Source organism: Strix uralensis, chromosome 7 (assembly GCF_047716275.1).
Source record: "Strix uralensis isolate ZFMK-TIS-50842 chromosome 7, bStrUra1, whole genome shotgun sequence".
NCBI lineage: Eukaryota > Metazoa > Chordata > Aves > Strigiformes > Strigidae > Strix > Strix uralensis.
In genome coordinates, this window is record NC_133978.1 from 27,639,121 (window position 1) to 27,658,318 (window position 19,198).

Below are 19,198 nucleotides of genomic sequence, written 5' to 3' on the forward strand. Positions count from 1 at the left end.
GCATTTTGTAAGATTCACTGGTCAAAGTGTCTGAACGAACCTCTTTGGCAGAAAGCTGTCTCATGACAGAGAAAAGCTTGAATCTAACAAATTCAGAGACCAAATTAAAAAAAACGGGTTTCCTTTATTTGCCTTTTGATTGACAGCTTACTTGTACAATAATTTTCTGTAGTCAAAATGTCCAGACTACCACTAACAAACCTGAGGTAAACAAATGCTGGTATCAATTATCACTATGGCAATGAACCCACCCCCTCAGTCCTCTAAGTGGCATACAGAAAATTTAGATAGGGGAATCACTGCATGAATAACCAGATTGGAAACTGTGTGATAGATACTGTTTGCCAAATACAATTAAGTGGTATATTTTTGACACAATTGAAAGTCAATGGAAGAGATGATGGTACCAAGCCAATTTAGACAAAATAATTATATTATATTGAAGTAATGGAAACGCCCCAGCACTGAGCTGCCCTGAATCTACACAAGATGGGTTTAAATACCAGAGATCTGAATGACACAGGAGAGGCATACAGTATGAAGCAGAACAAATGGAGATAAAGCAAGCAAGTAAAGAAGGAGATGCACACGTACACAGATGGAGAGAAAAGAAGGAGTGTGGAGAGACAGAAAGTACCTGGAAAGCTGGGAGTGCGCCAGTCCCTGGGTTATACAGGCATCGCAGCGAGGGCATGCTGTCCGCCAGGCTGGAGCAGCCCAGCCACAGAGATCTGGGCATAGAGCACTGCAGAGAAAGGACAACTATGAGATGGGACTGTATGAGACAGGATGGCACAGATTACAGGAACTTTCAAGGTTTAGCCAAACGGCATCAACACAACTGCACCTGGCCTTAAAGACCGAGACATCTTTAAGAGAACACAAACTGCTGATGAGTCTTTTCCTTGAGAGAAGCTTTATAGATGTCATAGTAAGTATCAAGAAAAAGGCACTATGGATCAAGAAAGTAAATTTTTGATCATTTTCTACACCAATGTGTGAGTTTTTCCAGTACAAAAAGTTTCTTTCCAATTAATCAGACCTCTTCTCCATGCACAGCTACGCTCCAGGCACAACACAAAGCAAGCAATTTTGCAAGGGAAGCAGAAAAGGAAATGACAACTTTAAGTGTAATACTGGCAGGGAAAGAAAAGGTTTGTGTTTTGTCTGTGAAGGGGATAAAAGGAAAAACCCGCAAACCAAGGTTAATAGGAACTTGGTGATACTTTATAGGAGTTTCATGTTTCTGCTTGCCTTGTTATTCGTTAAATAAAATACAATTATTATAATAAATTGATTCTGTTCCTCCAAACACAAATACAAACAAGGAGCCAAAGCAGCCAATCAAGGAAAATACTAGCCATTTTGATGGTTAAAGCCATTACCCCCTGAAATATAGAGAGTTGCTTGTTCATTTTACACCACTACTATTAAATTTAGGGATGCATTATGATAGCAATTGCTTTTACCAGCCTCAGAGTTTTTGATGCCATAAACACTGCTGCATTTGTCTAATTACTGGCAAGGCAGGAAAAAACAAGTATATTTTAAATTGGCAGATAGCTATGAAAACTGTAGGATGTGATAGAGTCGATGCTAGAGATTTCAAACCCTCATACTCTTCTTTTTTGCAATCCTCCCCCCCCCCTTTTTTTTTTTAAAGGGGGGTTGGGAGGAAATCTGAGTGGAAAGGGCAGCTGGAATGGGTATGAAATGACAGCTGCCTTTTGAGCCACCGTTTCTTGCTGCTCTTGAGGGCTAGAAAACCTTGCACAATCTTGCACTAAATTAGTACGTAAGAGCAACATAACCCATCCTTGGAAGAGCAGAAAGGTGATCACCAACATCCATAATCTGGTACTGTGCAGACAGCCAGAGAGATTAACCCTGTCTATCACCATGTTCTTTGCTGTACTTTGTTGCAATTTACACTGCTGTTCCAGAAATAGCATTAAAAGACTGCTGGGGAACATAACCTATACAAATGTGCTTATTAGAAGTTTATGATACCTAAAAATAAATTCCTCGCTTCATTTTTGTTTTAAAAAAACCTCTTCACTTTACAAAGTTACTGAAACTCGAGAACTTCCATACTTCATAGTATTACACATCACATGAATTTGTAGATAATGCCCCTCCTGAAGACAAAAAAATTACAGCCATAGTATTAAAATCTGAGCCATACTTCCTTGTCTGCCATCCTAACCTCCCCCCCAAAAAAATACTTTCACATACAAAAAATTTCCAAATGCCAGCATCTTTTCTTTGTAATGTAATATGTAATTGCAGCTATTAAAAGCTGTTGTGACAATCAGCCTTAAAAAAAACAGATAAAGTGGACATCTATGGTTAAGCATTTCACCAATTTAATAATACATTTAAAGTTGTTTATTACTCTCCAAGAATGTCACAGTAAGACAGGAGATACTACAACATGGTACCTCTGATGATGCAGACCAAATGCAATAGGTAAGCATCAGCTGCTCACCATTCCCCATCCTAGGATTCATAACATAAACACAAAATAAATATGGGGTGCTTTTTTTTTTTTTCTTTTTTTGCATACAGACTTATCAAAGTCTTGCCCCAGTCATTTCTTCCCTCTTCTCAAACTTTCCTATATTCTGTGCTGGTTCAAGTTTTCGTGCTGTGATAATGAACTCAAAGAGCTGACTGCCATTAAAATTGATTGACAAGATAAAATAAGTTACTTGAAGTATTTATATTGACTGAAGCACGGAAAGGTACAGAGGCATGCAGACCACTCTGTCAGTGGAAAGGCAAGTTTATGTTGCCTCAAAGTTTATGGGAGATTATGGTTCAAGTCAGTCACTACAAGCTGCAGGTAGGGTACTCCATTGTGCCAGGGCACTTACAAGATAATGAAATGTCTTCCTCTAAAATTGCCACAATAACAAAGGAAAACATTGGAGGTCTATTCTGCAGAACGCTCTACCTACAGAGGACATCATTACTCACACATGCACTCCTGCTGCTTACTATTATTCCAGAATTAGGAAGTATGTGGTAAATAATTACCAACACCTTAGACGACTTCTGAATCTGCCCCAGTATATAGTAAAATTTATATTACTGGCACAGTTCTGTTATCTATCTTAAAAAATAAGTGTGAAGTTGCACACAGTGTGGGAGAAAATGTCATTCCTGTACTTGCCTTTCACCTATTGAAGGAAGCAGAGACGCTAAATTACTGTTGGTGACTGAAAGAGGCTTATTCACAAGCATGAACAAAAGGCCCCAGGTGCTTCAATAGAAACAGCTTGTGTGTAAATCAGATGAGTGACCCAACAGAACAACTTCATTTACAGCCTGATCTCTGAAAAATCTCAACAGCTTCTATCCCCATCCACTGAGCAAGCCACGTGTCAAACACTCACTTTTGTACTGTCAGCTCCACAAACAAGGGACTGGCCCCAACATTCACTACTTGAAAGCTGACTGACAAAATCCTCTCCTGAACTCAAGTCAATCTACACTGATTCTTCAAAACAAAGATACAGAGGCACAGCGTTTGGAATACTGCCAAATGGGGATGCTGATATTGCTTGCTAAGTGCTGGGCCAGGATGCAGCAGTCTGCCTACCTTCCTGACTCCCGACTGCATTAACTTTGGACGTCTGCACAACATTTGGATCCAGAGACGCAAAGCTTTTTATTTATAAAAGCTAAGCATCTTTAATACACATTGAGTGGCATAAGACAGGGAATTATTTGACAAAAAACACAATTTCTTTTTCCAACTGATTTTTAAGTCCTATTCCTTGAACCCTGAAGTATATTTTCCCCACTAAAGAAATACAGGGAATACAGTTTCAAACAAGACCAGCATCCTCCTTCTGACAGAGGCTGATACCAGCTGCTCCACCAGTGATTAAAATGGGCTTGCCTTATTTTGAATTAAAATAGGCTAGAAGCATTCACAGGCACTGGGTGAGCTGAGTGGGCAGTAACCATGAGCTGAAGTGAAGCTGTATTTTAACCTATTCAATTATTCTTGTAACTATATTGCAAGAACATTTTTGACTACATCAGAAGTTCTGCCTCTAATAGCCTACCCTCTCTTCCAATTATTTGATGTCCTAAAGACAAATCTCAATACATACTCAATGGCTAAGTTTTTGCCAGTGCTAAAAATTGGTCATTTACTTTACTTGCTACTGCATTACAAGATTATACATTATCATTTCAGACTTTTTTTTTTTTATCAAATTTGTTCTCTTCTAGTCCTTCAGCAAATACAATATACTAGGGGTAACTAACACAGTTTTAGTAAATTGTGTTACAGGTCAGAAATATATCACCTTGTCCTGTAAAACTAAGTGGGTCTACATGGGAAAAAACAGAAGTTCTTGGACTACTACAGTTTACAAATATAGAGCACAGGTGTGAAAACACAAACTCACTGTAACACAACAAGAACAAAAAAAAAATCAAACAATAGTTTATGGATATTGTCTTTATAAACACTTTGGAGAAATTAAGACAGTACTACAGAATGACTGTCTTTAATTGTGGTGCATTTAACATAATAAATTGTAATAATCTCTTATCCCTATCTGAACACTGCAGTCAACTTTATGACAACCTGTGTGCCTAAAACACCTTTGATTTACAGGCAGCCTAACATATTTTTGCACATGTTCACAAGTTAGTGGCAAAGCCAAAAAGGAAACCCAATTTTTTTCCAAGGGACTGTTTTTGGTCAATTGTACATAATATTAATTTCAGCTGCCAACCACATCTATTTCAATCCTTTCCTAGTTCAGAATTACTTCCCTTATAGTAGTGTCCAGTGCTTTATGCAGTTGAACTCTAAAGATAAGCCAATAACAATTTCTACTTCTCTTGGGAGATGGGAATTAAGATGCTGTTCACCCAATATTTTCATTAAGGATCATAAATAGAACATGACACATGTTGACAAGAGCTGAAGAGTTTAAAGACAGAGAAACAGGGCTTTTTCTGGTTGGTCCAGCTGATCATAAGCCAGGGAACTGGATAAGGTTGTACAAAGAAAAACAGAAACACAAGTTGTAACTATTACAAAAACCAGGACAAGAGAGGCAAAGAAGTGCTAGAAATTCCATCACCCAAACTGGAGCAGATAAAACATAAGGGATGCTCTATAAACTATATACACCAGACCTGAGCTTGATATGAGGAGACAGATCTCTTCCCACCTCTTTTTTTTTCCTCCAATTTAGAAAGCAAATATGGGATTGCTGGCAAGTACAATTCTCCCTGAAAGTCTCTTTCGCAGTAAGGAAATATCCCTTAGGAATTTTGATCCTTTACAATGCTTTATCAAACACATGCTAAGGTGTTACTAGGATTTCCAGTATTCACAATTATTTTCATAGTATAACACAACAAATGGGAGAACAAACCCCAATACTTTTCAGTCCCACTCAGTTCCTCTTTCTTTGGCCACATATTTAACTAAGCCAATGCCAAAAATACAACACACATCACTTTCGCATTGCACCCAATGTGCACTGTTCCTGTCACCACAGAATACAATACATTGTATGAAATATATCAGATAAGGCAGCTGCTATTTACATTACAAATGCTCCTCTCATGGAACTTAATAACAATTCCCGAAATTTACTTCTGGCTAAAAAGTGATTTTGGTTCGTTTCTTTGGTCCGCTTTTCATCCTTTCAACCTCTCACATACATAAAAATGAAAAGGTATCTCCTACTTTTCCCTCTACTTTCAGAGAGGTGTTCTCTTTGATTAAATATATATGATATAGGTATAAAAACAGAAAATAAATTCCCAGTGCACCTTGTGTACTTTGACAATTAAAAAACCTGCCATACATATTTCATTTTTTAGCTTGGGTAGCGCTTGATCATATAAGGTTCTTATCTGAGAAGAAGGTACATGATAACTTCATAAAAAAACCTGCAAGAATGGAATGAGAATATTCTGGGGGTTTTAGTATTTTTTGTGGGGCTTTTTTTTTCTTTTCTCTTCCCCCCTATCCCAACAGTGGATACAAAGCATACTAAATATGTAATTACACGAGAGAGCCACCCAGCTTTCAAAGGAGCCATTCCAGTGAATTGTGTAAATAATATGCCTTTAAAAACCCTAACATATGAATACAGATTTACCAGTTATGGTGCAGTTATATACCTGAGAGACAAGAATACCCATTTAAAAAAAAAAAATCCTGCATAATTATGAACTTACCAAAGAGACTAGCACGGCTCAGAGCAAATTAATACTTTTATAACTTTCTCCAAAAGTTTTTTGTCTGTTTTCATTTGAAAGTAAGAAAAATGTTAAAAGCTGTAAGTCTTAATTAAGCCAAAAACAACGGCCAAAACCCATACAGTTAAAATTTATGCCTCCTTACACCCCAGACCACTGTTCCCTGCACTTAAAACAAGGTAATTCTGACCTTCTTTGTCACTGGCAGTTTTTCTTGAAAGTCTTTCCATTCTAAGAAAATGAATTTATAAAATAAAGAGGCAACTACAGCACTCCTTGGAGTATGACCATGAGAGGGATCTCTCAGGGTTGAACTAGCCCACAAACCATCAGCTCTTCTGGCTGGCACATAGTGCACCAGAATTGTGAAGGGCAACACACAGTTGCTGTCATACCCAGTGCTCTTCACAATTTCTCAGCTTCTATTATGCTCAGACATTTTGGTCACATTTCCACAAGCATGTATGAGGACGATTAAAAGTGGTTTGCACTCCTGTTTTGCTATAATAAAAGTAATCGAGCTATTGTACTAAAGACCCTTGAAGCATTTTCAAGAACTGCAAATCAAGCAACTCAATACCTCACTTCGAGAAAGCTGAGAATATGTTCCTGGGACAACTGTAGTATATGTCTTCAAAACAATTAGGTCTCACAAATCAGAAGCTGAAACACGCTACCAGGGTTCAAATTATAGCACTCTTTCTAGATTCCAAACATAGGAAATACTGGACTTCTTACCCCAGTACTGATCACTGACTTCAGTGCAGTGGTTTTCCCCTTCACCCTCTGGCTGCGGGGGTTACTACATTCGGCAGGCAAGCTTTGCTGTGCACATACAGCTCAAACTGCTATAAATGATTCCTTTTCCTTCAGCCTCCCACTTTTCATGTAATTGCTCAGTAAATTTTCCTTAACATACATATTATGCAAATTCTTCTCTAATTTTCTGGTAACTCCCTAGCTTAAAGTAACTTTTTACACGAGATTCCAGTTCACTAGCGACTCTTAAATATCAAAGATAAGGGACATAGGAAAGGGTTTACACATTCAGATTATCCAAACAATTTCCTACCTGAGTGGGATCTGGGAGGATCAAATCACAGCTTTTAGGTAAATGTTTGTGAAGAAATGTTTTCCCCAAAGAGTGGTTACTGGAGTTCAACCTCCGGGATTCCAGATCAACAGAAATTACACGCCCCAGAAAGGAGCCAACTTCTCATCTATAAGGTGTACAAGATCCTCAGTTGCCAAGTGCTTGAGGGAACTAGTGTAGATCATATCTGAACTAGACAATACTAATGTTTTCATAATTATAGCTCTTTAATCCATGAAGCTGATAAATCTAAACCAGTACACCTGCAGAGCTTTAAGATTCAGATGTCATACCTTCTTTAAGGAGTACAACATGCAGAGACTTGTGTGCACTTCTTTAAGCAACACCAAAGATGGTGGTGTTAAAAAGCAAGACCTACCCAAACTCACTAAAAGCAATTTCACCAAGGTCTAAAGCATTAAGGCTTAAAATGGAGATCTTACAAGACCAAAAGCATTAGGCTCTTTCATAATCAAAAAAAAAAAAGTTGCTATTAATCTCCATCATGTCCAAAGCCTGATTTTGCAGCAAATTCAAACAATTTTAAATCTTAGATTTATCTCTTATGGCATAATAATTGACACAGGCATTCTGCATGAGTTTGGGCAGAGTAACGCAGCATCTCAGTTCCGCATCTGCACAGCAAGGACAATAGAACTAGCCTGCCTGAGAGAGGTGTCAGAGACTGAGTGTATCCTTAATTACGAAGCTGTGACATATAAACACCAAAAACTGAAACAATAAGGAGCCAAGAAGAGAACAGTGAATCATCACCTTTATAATAAAAAGCAGAAAGAGCAATATACCGACTGCCTAACCATCACTGAACCTGAACAACTAGGAGGCTTTAAAAAAATACCCAACCCTACTCTAAGAAAGCCTCTTCAGCTTGGGAACTTCTGCATCTTTGGTCTAGATTTCCATCACACAAACTGCAGAGAACAAACCTACACTGGTGGAGAGATGAAATGGAGGTTTCATTAGATTCTCCCTCATCTCTAGTTTTATTTAATTCCATAAAATCTCTCAAGATTATTATGTTATGCACCTACCACACAAAAGTGTTTCAAGGATAACTGATATGTCTGCATAGCACTTTGCACTCTCGAAGTACTATGAGTGCCAAGTATTAATAATGAACTGCAGAAAGAAAGCTTATTTCTACTTCCCACTCAAAGAATTAGTATCTGAATTTTAAAAAGCATATGGATCCACTGAAAATAGAATATATATTTTAGAAGTTAAATGACAAAATTACAAACCCAAGATATTTCCAGAATCATTGCATTTTTCTCCTAGGAAAGTGCAATTCTAGTGGAAGAATCCTGTTTTCACCACATTCCTGGTTTTTACACTCTCTTTTCCAGCTGACTTGACTGAAGTGCAGACCATTAATATCTGAAGTGCCTTGTTTTGATTATACTGGCCTTTGCTGGTACCAATCTAGTTAAGGTAGCACCAAGAATTTCCAGCATAAAACACATTTACAGGTTTATAACTTGGCTCTAAAAATTCTACTCCAAAAGACAGTGGGAGGCAGAAAGGCTCAGATGAGTGCATTATATTACATATCCTATGTGATGCATACTTACACAACTGTATGCGAAGGGAAGGGATTAGCTTTAACTCTGAATTACCATGTTTCACAAGCCACCTAAAATGATACTTCTAACTTCCCCATTTATGTAATCAAAATAATGTTTTGTAAGTGTTTCAGCTAATTAAGAGCTTAATTTGCCCAATTTCACAGTTTGGCTTAAATCATAGCAGGTGTCAATATAATAAAGGAATTGGAAAGTCATGTCTATTGATCATATTTATACACAAACATTCCCCCCCCTTCTTCCCCTCAGAAGTCAATTGCAGCTTGTCTTCAAAGGGTCAGCATCTAGGCAATGGGATGTTACAGACTGCTAGCAGCACAAGGCTGCCATTCAAAGAAAGGCTTAAACGAAGATCAAGGCTGAATAAATTTGTAGGTGTTTGCCTTTTTGTAAAAGATAATCTCACAGGAAACAGAGTAAAAAGAGCTTTGCAGGTTACTTAAAATGCTATTCTTAAAGCAACATGTATTTATGGCCATTGGTATTGTATTTCCTCTAGCCCACATAGGAACACAATGCAGCTCTCCACTACAGCACAGCAACGTTAAATATAAAAACCTGCCATTAAAGGGCAGAGGGTAATGGCATCAGTGTGGGCGACCCATGCTCAGGTAGTGTTCAACTATTATCTCCAGTTTAAGTAGGCTGAAAATACGCAAATCCAGCCAGCACTGATTTTAGATAAAATTGTCAGTTTTATGGATATTTATAGTATGTGTCCAGTCTTGCAGAACTCCATCTTCCTCCACCTCATCTGTAATATAAACTGCTTTTAGCCCACATTAATACAATGTGTTACTGGGATACTTCGCACATTCTGTATAAACCAGGCAGCAGATCAATACTCAGCTGTGCTGAGGGGAAAAAAAAAATCATTAGGATCCTGTTAAAAACACAGACACCAAGAGGATAAACCTGATGCATAGACACCACTCCATGTGGATGCATATGTAGATTGCTGCTTTTAAATACATCAAACATGGCTTTCTTGCCAACATAGGGTTTTAAAGAATACTACAGGAGAACCTTTGGTATATATTCTACACCAAACCAGTCTCACCTCAAAAAACTTAATCTCTCTGCTTCTCATGAGAGCTCTTTCTTCTGATCAAAAGTTTCCACCCTTTGTATCAACTCCCTTACCTGCATACTTCCTGGGGTGAAATCCCAGCACTGAAATTGGAATAGCAAAGCTATTTCCATGACAGCATCTGCTAATGACACAAGCTCAGGTTTGTAACTCTTCCTTGGATCAAGGAAGAGTAAGAAGATTTAAGATAAAGACTTTAAAACCGAAAACAATAAACTAAAAACCAAAAGGAAAGCAGCCACATGGAAAAATATTTTTTAAACAGTGTAAGTTCTTCTATTATTTGGGGTTGCCTATATGTGAAAGTCTCCTTGGAAAATTCACTAACTGAGCATTTTGGGTTTTTTCCCCTCTCCTCAGTATTTCTCAGAGTCAAAAAAGCATATATCCCACCTGCATCAGAGCACTGGTAATATAACATAGCCACAACAGATGCAGCTCTGTTTATCTCAGACATAAAAGAAAAACAGAACAGCCACACAATCCTCTTCCTATTGTTCTCCCAATCTACCACATGAGAAACAGAAACTGATGCCATGCCCCACAGGTCAACAAACTTGAGCTCTGCAAGACAATAATTGCAGAGTTGAGATTCCTCCGAGACACCTTGCCTCCAGCCCAGCAAAGTTTAAATCAAGAAAACATGAAAACATCAGCTTCAATGTCCCAGCTGACCTTCACTAGCGTGGACTTGGAGAGAGAGAGAGAGAGAAGAATGGTCTCTCGGAAAGAAGCTCCAAAGCATGCTACACCTTTGCAACACATCACTCATCCAAAGAAATGGTTTGCAAATATAATACAGGACTTGATGCCCATCTTCTTACAGGTGTTCAAGCTCTTCACAGAAGTCAATGTAAGCTGACAGCAGTAAGCAACTTGCACAAACGAGTTACTACTTACTACTTGTACTATTGAGACAAGACTGGAGAGAATCAAAGCCATCCTGTTAGCACCTGCAATGAAACTCTTGTGTTTAAGGTGTTTTGCTATAGTTTTTCATTCTCTCCCACTCCTCTAGTGACTTGGCTCTTTGTTTGTGTTGGGCTCACAGTACCATAGATCCCTTCACCACCATGTTTCATCATTTCACAACTCCAGTTGCCACGACAACAGGATGCAGCTTATCTGTGCTGTTTTCATATTTCCAGTTTTTGTTGCCATAACAACACAATCATTCTGGCTTTCTACAAAAACAGCAACTTTAAGCTGCATATTATCAAGGACACAGGATTCATCATACATGTATCTTCATGAAAGAAGAGATTTGTACAGGCAATTTGTAAATTAAGCTATTTTTTTCCAAAGGGGGATTTTTCACTCACAAAAGTGAAAAGCTGACAGCAATTGCTAGAGGCAGACTGCTGAGACATCTAAAGCCTGGCCTTTAATAATAGCCAGAGTAATATAGCGCTAGGCCACTTCCGAGTGGGGACTCCCCACAGTGTCAGATTGTGTCAAACTGCACAATTGTTATGTGATGTGAGTAAGTGTCCATACTTGTTTCACCCAAGCAGATCTGAATTAGATGCTAGACGCAATTCTCTTGAGTTTTAACCCAGTGGCCTCCCCATTATTACCAGCACCACCACCATGCAGCTTTGTGTTTGAAGGCCCATTTTAATTCTGTAATTCGAGCTGTCGTTGCAGATTTCTTTTCAGACTCTGACCCTTTTTGCTTCCAGGTGACTGCATTTTGAACTTTTATTTACAGGAAGTGCACATTCATAAGACTGGTGAGAAAATGTTATACAAACACAGCATGCATAAACACAGAACAGTGATGGCTATGAGGGGTATCAGCTAACATGGCACTGTAACTTCATTACACCCTCATTTATGTACTTCACTAATGAGACAAGCACAGGTGTCCAACACGGTCCCTCACATGAGATGAATAACAATAATACAGTCCAACCTGCTTTAGCCATGCTTGGTATCCAGAAGATATAAGTTGGAATCCATCTTTTGGCATGTGTATTCGGGGCTAGGAGAGAATAGACATAAAGAGAGACCTCCTTTTACACTGGGACCTAGCTAGCCTAAGTCTAAATTCTGGAGCATTTTAAACAACGCAGATTTTTTTAAGCCACGTATGAAGGTTTAGTCCCCAGATTAGTTCTTGTTTACTCCTTTGATATCAGCTGCTTTAAGAACACTTTTCTAATAAAGTTACCACCATTTTTATGATTTCTATCATTTTACATTTCAACTCAGTATATATAGGTATTTCTTTAAAATTTTCACACAAATGCTTGAATAAGCACAGCCTCTGCAGTGGGTGCAGTAGCAGAGTCTAATGGTCATTAATGCTTTTGCCACTATATAAAGCTAAATGGTGTCAAACCAGCAGTAGTCAAGCTATGAGAGTGTTTTTACAGTTACCATCCTCAACATGGTCCAACCAGACATTGGACAACAAGAGAAGATTAAGGAAAATTCCTGAAGAGGTGCAGTCTTAATATTGGAGTAACAGGAAACTATACTCACACACAGCCATAAATTATGCCCCAAACTGATAGACAAATATAACCTCCTCCCCATTTATCATTTTCATGCTTTATCAAGTTGAGGAAAAGGCAAGACATCCAATAGCTCTGGAAGCACAGAACATATATAGCACAACTCACAGCCAGAAAAAAGTATGCAACAAAAAAAATGAAACACTGCCTGTCATGACATTCACTTGCAGTTTGAAGATATTCTCACAATCAAGTGGATTCAGCTGTTCCCCCTTCCCTCCCGCAAAAGGAGATGCTTAGAAATTAAAATCACATGTAAGCAACAGGACCAGACAGAACATCCACAGACACCAAGTCTAGAGATTTATCTTATTCCTGGAAACTACTTCACAGTCCCTTTCTTAATTCACTGTACTTCCCCTTCAAACCAGCAGATGTGTGCCCCTACCACTCCTTCTGGAAGGCTGGAAAAAAAAAAAAAAAAAATCCTTCTCATTTTCAGAATGGCTCTATTCAAGGTGAGTTTACCCCATTTGTTCTTGTGTCAACACAATATTTAGTCTGTACAAACTGTGTCCACCTTGGTACTTGTAACACTAAAAAAATACAACTGGGTGGAGAAGAAAAATATGTGACCACTGAATGACAAACCTTCACAGCCATGGTGGGGAGGCAGTCCAGCCTTAGAATTTGTACTTAGAAAAATAACTACTAGTACAGACTAAAATCTTGCCTCTAAAGAGAAGTACACATACAGGATTTTATAATATACTTTGAACATTAGTTATTTTTGCTTCTCTCCAGTTTGAATTTAAATCCTCCTAAATCTTTCAAAGCATAGTAAGATTATGCCCTGGTGTCCTAGCCAGTAATCTCAGTTAAACATGAATTGTAATAACCACCATTATAGCTGATAAATTAAAGTCAAGTATATCTGGTTACTGCATTCACCTGCTGAGCTTGGACTTGCAGTGCTTAACACATTAACAAACTATGTTTTAGGGGACTTCTCACACACAGCTAGAAGCATCATGCTCTGAGATCTAATCCTTACTTCAGCACTAACTTCATGGGTGGTTAGTCTCTCTACTACTGTAAAATGAGGACAACACTCATTTAACCCACCTCACAGGTTTGCTGAGAGGAACTGCTGACATTTCTACATGCTTTGAAAATATGAAGTGCTACATATCTAGCAAGAACACTACAGAAACCCACATTTTACTTCTGGCTCAAGTGCTTCATTTGCTTTTTCAAAGTAACACAGCACAGTATGCCTATAAAGGAAAAAAAAAGCCTTCATAAACAAGCAGAAATAATGATCTTTTGAAATCACAGTGTCACGAGTAAACAGACCTGAATACCAGTCTCAGATCTGTCCAGGTTCACATAACAAATTGTGAAAAATTACTTCATTTCTTTCTGTTTCTGTCACCTAACCTACAAATTAAAGGATAACAGCCAAGCTTTCTCTTAGGATCGGGAAGCTACTTAACATTTGTAAAACCCATCAGTCCAGAGTAGTTTGAGTAACTGATGTAAGACATTGATTTAAACCATTTAATTTGAAGACCCTGGTCCTGCAAATATGTGTTTTAACAGATCTACTGCAATCAACAAGATTACTCTCATGCACGTCTCCAATATCAAAGATAACACTGTATTTCTATTTAGACAGCTCTTACCAACACCAGTTCTTTGTGACTTCAACATAAATGTTGCTTGATTATTACCAATAAAAGTAATCAGCAGACTAGCAGCTACTGTAAACTCAATTTTTCAATGCTGACAAGTTAAATATACAAATAGGAGAAATTAAGACCCATCACTCATCCCTCAACACAGTATTTGCAAAATCCTCTCAGTGAGATATGTCTCCTCTACATTTGATAAATCTACCCTCACCTAAGAAAAAAAATAAACTATATAGAAGAGAAGCAAGTTTTACCAGTATGAAGTATATCACTTCCCACATACTGTGGCTTGTGCCATTAAAGTGGGATATTTGCACAAATGAGCCCCCATTCCCATCAAACACAAGCACTGATAGAAAAGTGTAATTTAATTAAAATCTCATAGATTCACCAGTGGCTAAACTTTTACAATCAATCTCCTAAATTCTGAACTTCTGTGGTTCTCCTACGCACGTCGTGAATGACCTCTAGGAATGTATTCTTCAGCACAGACAGGCAATTAAATAAGTACATCTGGTTAAAATGGTCTGAACGGTGAATGGATTTAAATCCAGTTGGTGGCCAGTCACGAGTGGTGTCCCCCAGGGCTCGGTATTGGTGCCACTCCTGTTTAACATCTTTATTGATGATCTAGATGAGGGGATCGAATGCACCCTCAGTAAATTTGCAGATGACACCAAGTTGGGCAGGAGTGTTGATCTGCTCGAGGTTAGGGAGGCTCTGCAGAGAGATCTGGACAGGCTGGAGCGATGGACTAAGGCCAACTGCATGAGTTTCAATAAGGCCAAATGCTGGGTTCTGCACTTCGGCCACAACAACCCCCAGCAGCGCTACAGGCCTGGGGAGGAGTGGCTGGAGAGCTGCCAGTCAGAGAGGGACCTGGGGGTGTTGATTGATAGACAGCTGAACACTAGCCAGCAGTGTGCCCAGGTGGCAAGAAGGCCAATGGTATCCTGGCTTGCATCAGAAATAGCGTGGCCAGCAGGGACAGGGAAGTGATCTTGCCCCTGTACTCGGGACTGGTGAGGCCGCACCTCAATTACCGTGTTCAGTTTGGGGCCCCTCACTACAAAAAGGACATTGAATTACTCAAGCGTGTCCAGAGAAGGGCAACGGAGCTGGTGAAGGGTCTGGAGCACAGGTCTTATGGGGAGCGGCTGAGGGAACTGGGGTGGTTTAGTCTGGAGAAGAGGAGGCTGAGGGGAGACCTCATCGCCCTCTACAACTACCTGAAAGGAGGTTGCAGAGAGCTGGGGATGAGTCTCTTTAACCAAGTAATAAGCAATAGAACAAGAGGTAATGGCCTCAAGTTGTGCCAGGGAAGGTTTAGACTGGATATTAGGAAGCATTTCTTTCCAGAATGGGTTGTTAGGCGTTGGAATGGGCTGCCCAAGGAGGTGGTGGAGTCCCCATCCCTGGAGGTGTTTAAGAGTAGGGTCGACATAGCGCTGAGGGATATGGTGTAGTTGGGAACTGTTAATGTTGGGTTGATGGTTGGACTGGATGATCTTCAAGGTCTTTTCCAACCTAGACAATTCTGTGATTCTGTGAATTTCAGTATCCAAATGACAGCAGACACAACTACAAAATGACAGAAGAGGAACCCATATATGCTTGACAATCTAAAAAATAGAACAAAATTGCCCCTCTTCCCCCAGCCTTTAAAAGATGTGGGGGACAGACAACTGCCTTGTTTGAAAGCTGTACTATTTTATCAATCAACACTAAAATCTTCCACAAATATGATCCATTCAAGGCAATTCTATCAGCCATACAATTGATTGCCCAGCAAGATCTACTTACTTTTGTATTTTCATGAGCACACACCATTTATGCTTATGGTTCAGTACCACTCATAAGCATAGTATTTTCTCTTAGCATCTCTTAGCCTTTTCCATGACTAGCAGTCAGGCTGCTAGGGTAATCTTGTCTCTTTTTCAATAGCCGCAGCAGTGTCTGCTTTCCTCAAAAAGTTACTCTGAAAGCACTCCAACTGCTAATTTCTATCATGCTATTTTGTGAATATTCCACATTTTTATCTAGGTGAGTGATTAATTTGTAATATAACCCTGTCTACTTCCTTTTCCAAGACATTCACGTTTATTATTGAGGACTTGCTTTAAAAATGAGCCTTCCATCATTGCAGATGGCTTATTCCACAACCATCAGCAACTTATTCACAGTTCTGAAATGCAATTTTACTCTGTATGAAGTGCCTACTTTCTCTTTTGTCTTCTTGGTGGCCACAGAACTTGTCATCTATATATTACTCATATATTAAAACTATTATATATATTGCAATTGTCTATAAACCCGTGAGCCAGAATACCTTACTTTGCTCATCCCCTGACTTTATTCCTTTAGTAATCTCTCTTCCATTTTTAATCCATTTGATTTTTGCAGTCCCTAGCAAGACCCAGAACAACAGAATGAATTCTGAGAACAAGTCAGTAATTTAAAATTCAGTGGTACCCTCTTCCCTTCCCTACAAAGGCTGATTTTTAGAGGACATTTAATTACAGGCCTGAGTTCCTATTTTCTAAGCCTAAACACAACCCCTGAAGGCTTACAATATTTGAGTCACAGCTGGAGCTGTGGTTACTATACAGTTTAAATATCAGCCTCTTTACTGTGCAATTTGTTTTGAAAATCAAATCAGATGCCGTGTCATAAACAAGTGCTAATTAAGTACTGAGCGGAAATTGGGCTTTTTTGTGCAAGAAGGGTTCTTAAATATCTGCATCTTCACTTCCATAAGAAAGGATATGTCAAGAATGATAATTATAAAAGGAAACCTACTATGGTACTTGCAAGGCAGTACTGCTGCTTCTCCATTTCATCTGCTTCCATGTAAGAAGAAATGGGGGGGGGGGGAGTTGAGACCTGTATGAAATATATATGTACTAAGGATCTTATGAATCTGATCATATAACCCATAACACTTCCTTTTCCCTCAGAGAGGACATTCACTCTGGATTTCCATCACATTCGATTAAAGAGGCAAGTTAAACCCATCTCTCTGTCACTGCAAAACAATAGTGAAGCTACTTATATTTTTCATTCCTTTTAAGTTATGATCTACACACAGTATTTATTTGATGATAACATTCTATTCATTACATATAACACCTTGTTTGATAAATATAAAGTGAAGAACAGGAATAATGCATTTTAATACTCTGAGGTTGCCTCTGAGTAACAATATTCACAACTCCATTAACTAACAGGCTCTCGGCTACAAAGACAGAATTAGATCTGTCAGTCACTGACATGGGAGGGCATGGCCAGTTGCACTGAAGATTGTCCAGTTGAGATGACTTCCACAGCAAAGGAAAATAACCCCTGTGGCCTAGAACCTGTTAATGAGTTTGTATGCATTACAACAATAAGTTAAATTCCTACTACACAATATACAACTTCACGGCCCAAACAGATACCTTAGTCTGCTGCCCAAAGCAGTACTCAAAATAAGGCACAGTTAGATCTGTGGACTCTAATTCAACAAAACCAAAGACAGGAGTTCAAAATCTTTCATTATTGTTCGGATAGGAAACCATGAGTGCTCTGGTTCTAAAACCATAAGCTGCCAATATTTAAGTGTGCCCTTTGTGAGAAACACTGAGCCAGCTGACTGTCAGATCTCGCAGTTTGATAAAAACTCCTTCAGAAGGACACAGCACTCTCAAGCAGTAAGCTCTTCCTGCCTGCAAACTTAATGAATTCACCGCACATGGTGAACATGGCTACACTACTTTTTCAGTGAATCTGTTTGGAGTATGTTGACCAAGATCTGCTCAAAACCAACTCCCCCTGCAGAATGTCTATTTATATTCCTTGACAGATAAAGAGACCCAAGTTTTTATATCCTGTAAGAGCAGCAGCTACCAGGAAAACTACTTTTGTAACATGAAACACCTGGTTACCTTCTTAAGGGCTCACAAGAATACCAAGCTACAGTATTCAAAACCAAATGGAGATCTGTGAGAGCACTCCATTAATCTCTGGACAATGTAACAGCAAGCTCTGAAAACATGCTTACTATAGCAGTGTAAAGAGACCTTCTTTATGCCCATAAGTAAAAACTTGCTTGATTTCACAACCACTTGACATTTCACATCTGAAATTCAAGTCCTATATTCAGCCTCCTTCAAGACTGCAAGATCTGTGGTGAAGAAAAGAGAAGCTACATTTCTCATGATACTGTCTGAACTTGTGCCAGGTAAGTATCCAGCAAGAACAGTGGCATTCACAGTGCAAGCATTATGTATAGAAGAAGCTGGAAGCTTGTCTAGAGATCAATAAAATTAAGCTGATACCTTTTAAGTATCTTGTCTCTTTTTCTTAAGTCCATACAAAAGTCAGAAAGCTCACCTGGATTCTGATTTTTCAGTGAGATTCAGAGCATCAGGAATAAAAAATCCTGTACTTGAGAAAAAAATACAGCCAAGGTGAACAAAATTAAGAAGACTGGAAAATTACAATCTCCATAATCAGCAAAAGACCTACAGTGCTAACTTTCACCTTCCTGATCTCCTGCTGAATTTTAGGTAGCAGACAAAAAAGCATGCAGAAGAGATGGGTTGCAGGTCTGTGCCAACTACCCTGGAAGGAAATCTGCAGTTCACACATTAAGCAGACAAATTTGTAAGAGGAATACCATTTTTTTTCTAAAGAAATGGAAATGCTTTCAAGAGCAGACTCCAGCACTCAACCACATTTTCTGCTTAGCTAATAAACTCTCATCTTCTGAGCAGACTCTAGCACTCAAGCCGAACATTTTCCTATTCAATAAACTAACCAAAAAACTTCCTTTTTGCAGGAATGACCATTCTATCCCATTTCCCTCACAAAGCACCGTGCTACAATTACAATGTGGAACCTATTCACCAATCATAAGTAAATTTGAATCCAAAACTAATTGTTCCAAGTACTTACCAAGATATATTAAATTTCCTTTCCTGATCTAAATGCCCTGTACTGAGCTCAGCTCTATGACAGTTCTCAACTCCTTGAAA

General features: G+C 38.8%; 1 protein-coding gene across 7 annotated transcripts in view; it reads right to left on the minus strand.

Moving 5' to 3' along the window:
• BTRC (beta-transducin repeat containing E3 ubiquitin protein ligase) overlaps positions 1-19,198 on the minus strand; it is a 118,787-nt gene that overhangs the window by 88,739 nt on the left and 10,850 nt on the right. For 3 of the 7 annotated variants that reach the window (XM_074875148.1, XM_074875146.1, XM_074875153.1), the window contains exons 2-3: positions 11,946-12,014; positions 638-745 (exon numbers count right to left, since the gene is read on the minus strand). The exons of 1 other annotated variant lie outside the window; for it this stretch is intronic. In XM_074875148.1, the coding sequence (XP_074731249.1) occupies positions 638-745; positions 11,946-12,014 (177 nt within the window). Of the gene's footprint in view, positions 1-637; positions 746-11,945; positions 12,015-18,554; positions 18,571-19,198 lie in introns of those variants that run through there. 3 more of the 7 variants (XM_074875151.1, XM_074875147.1, XM_074875150.1) reach the window with 3 other exon arrangements.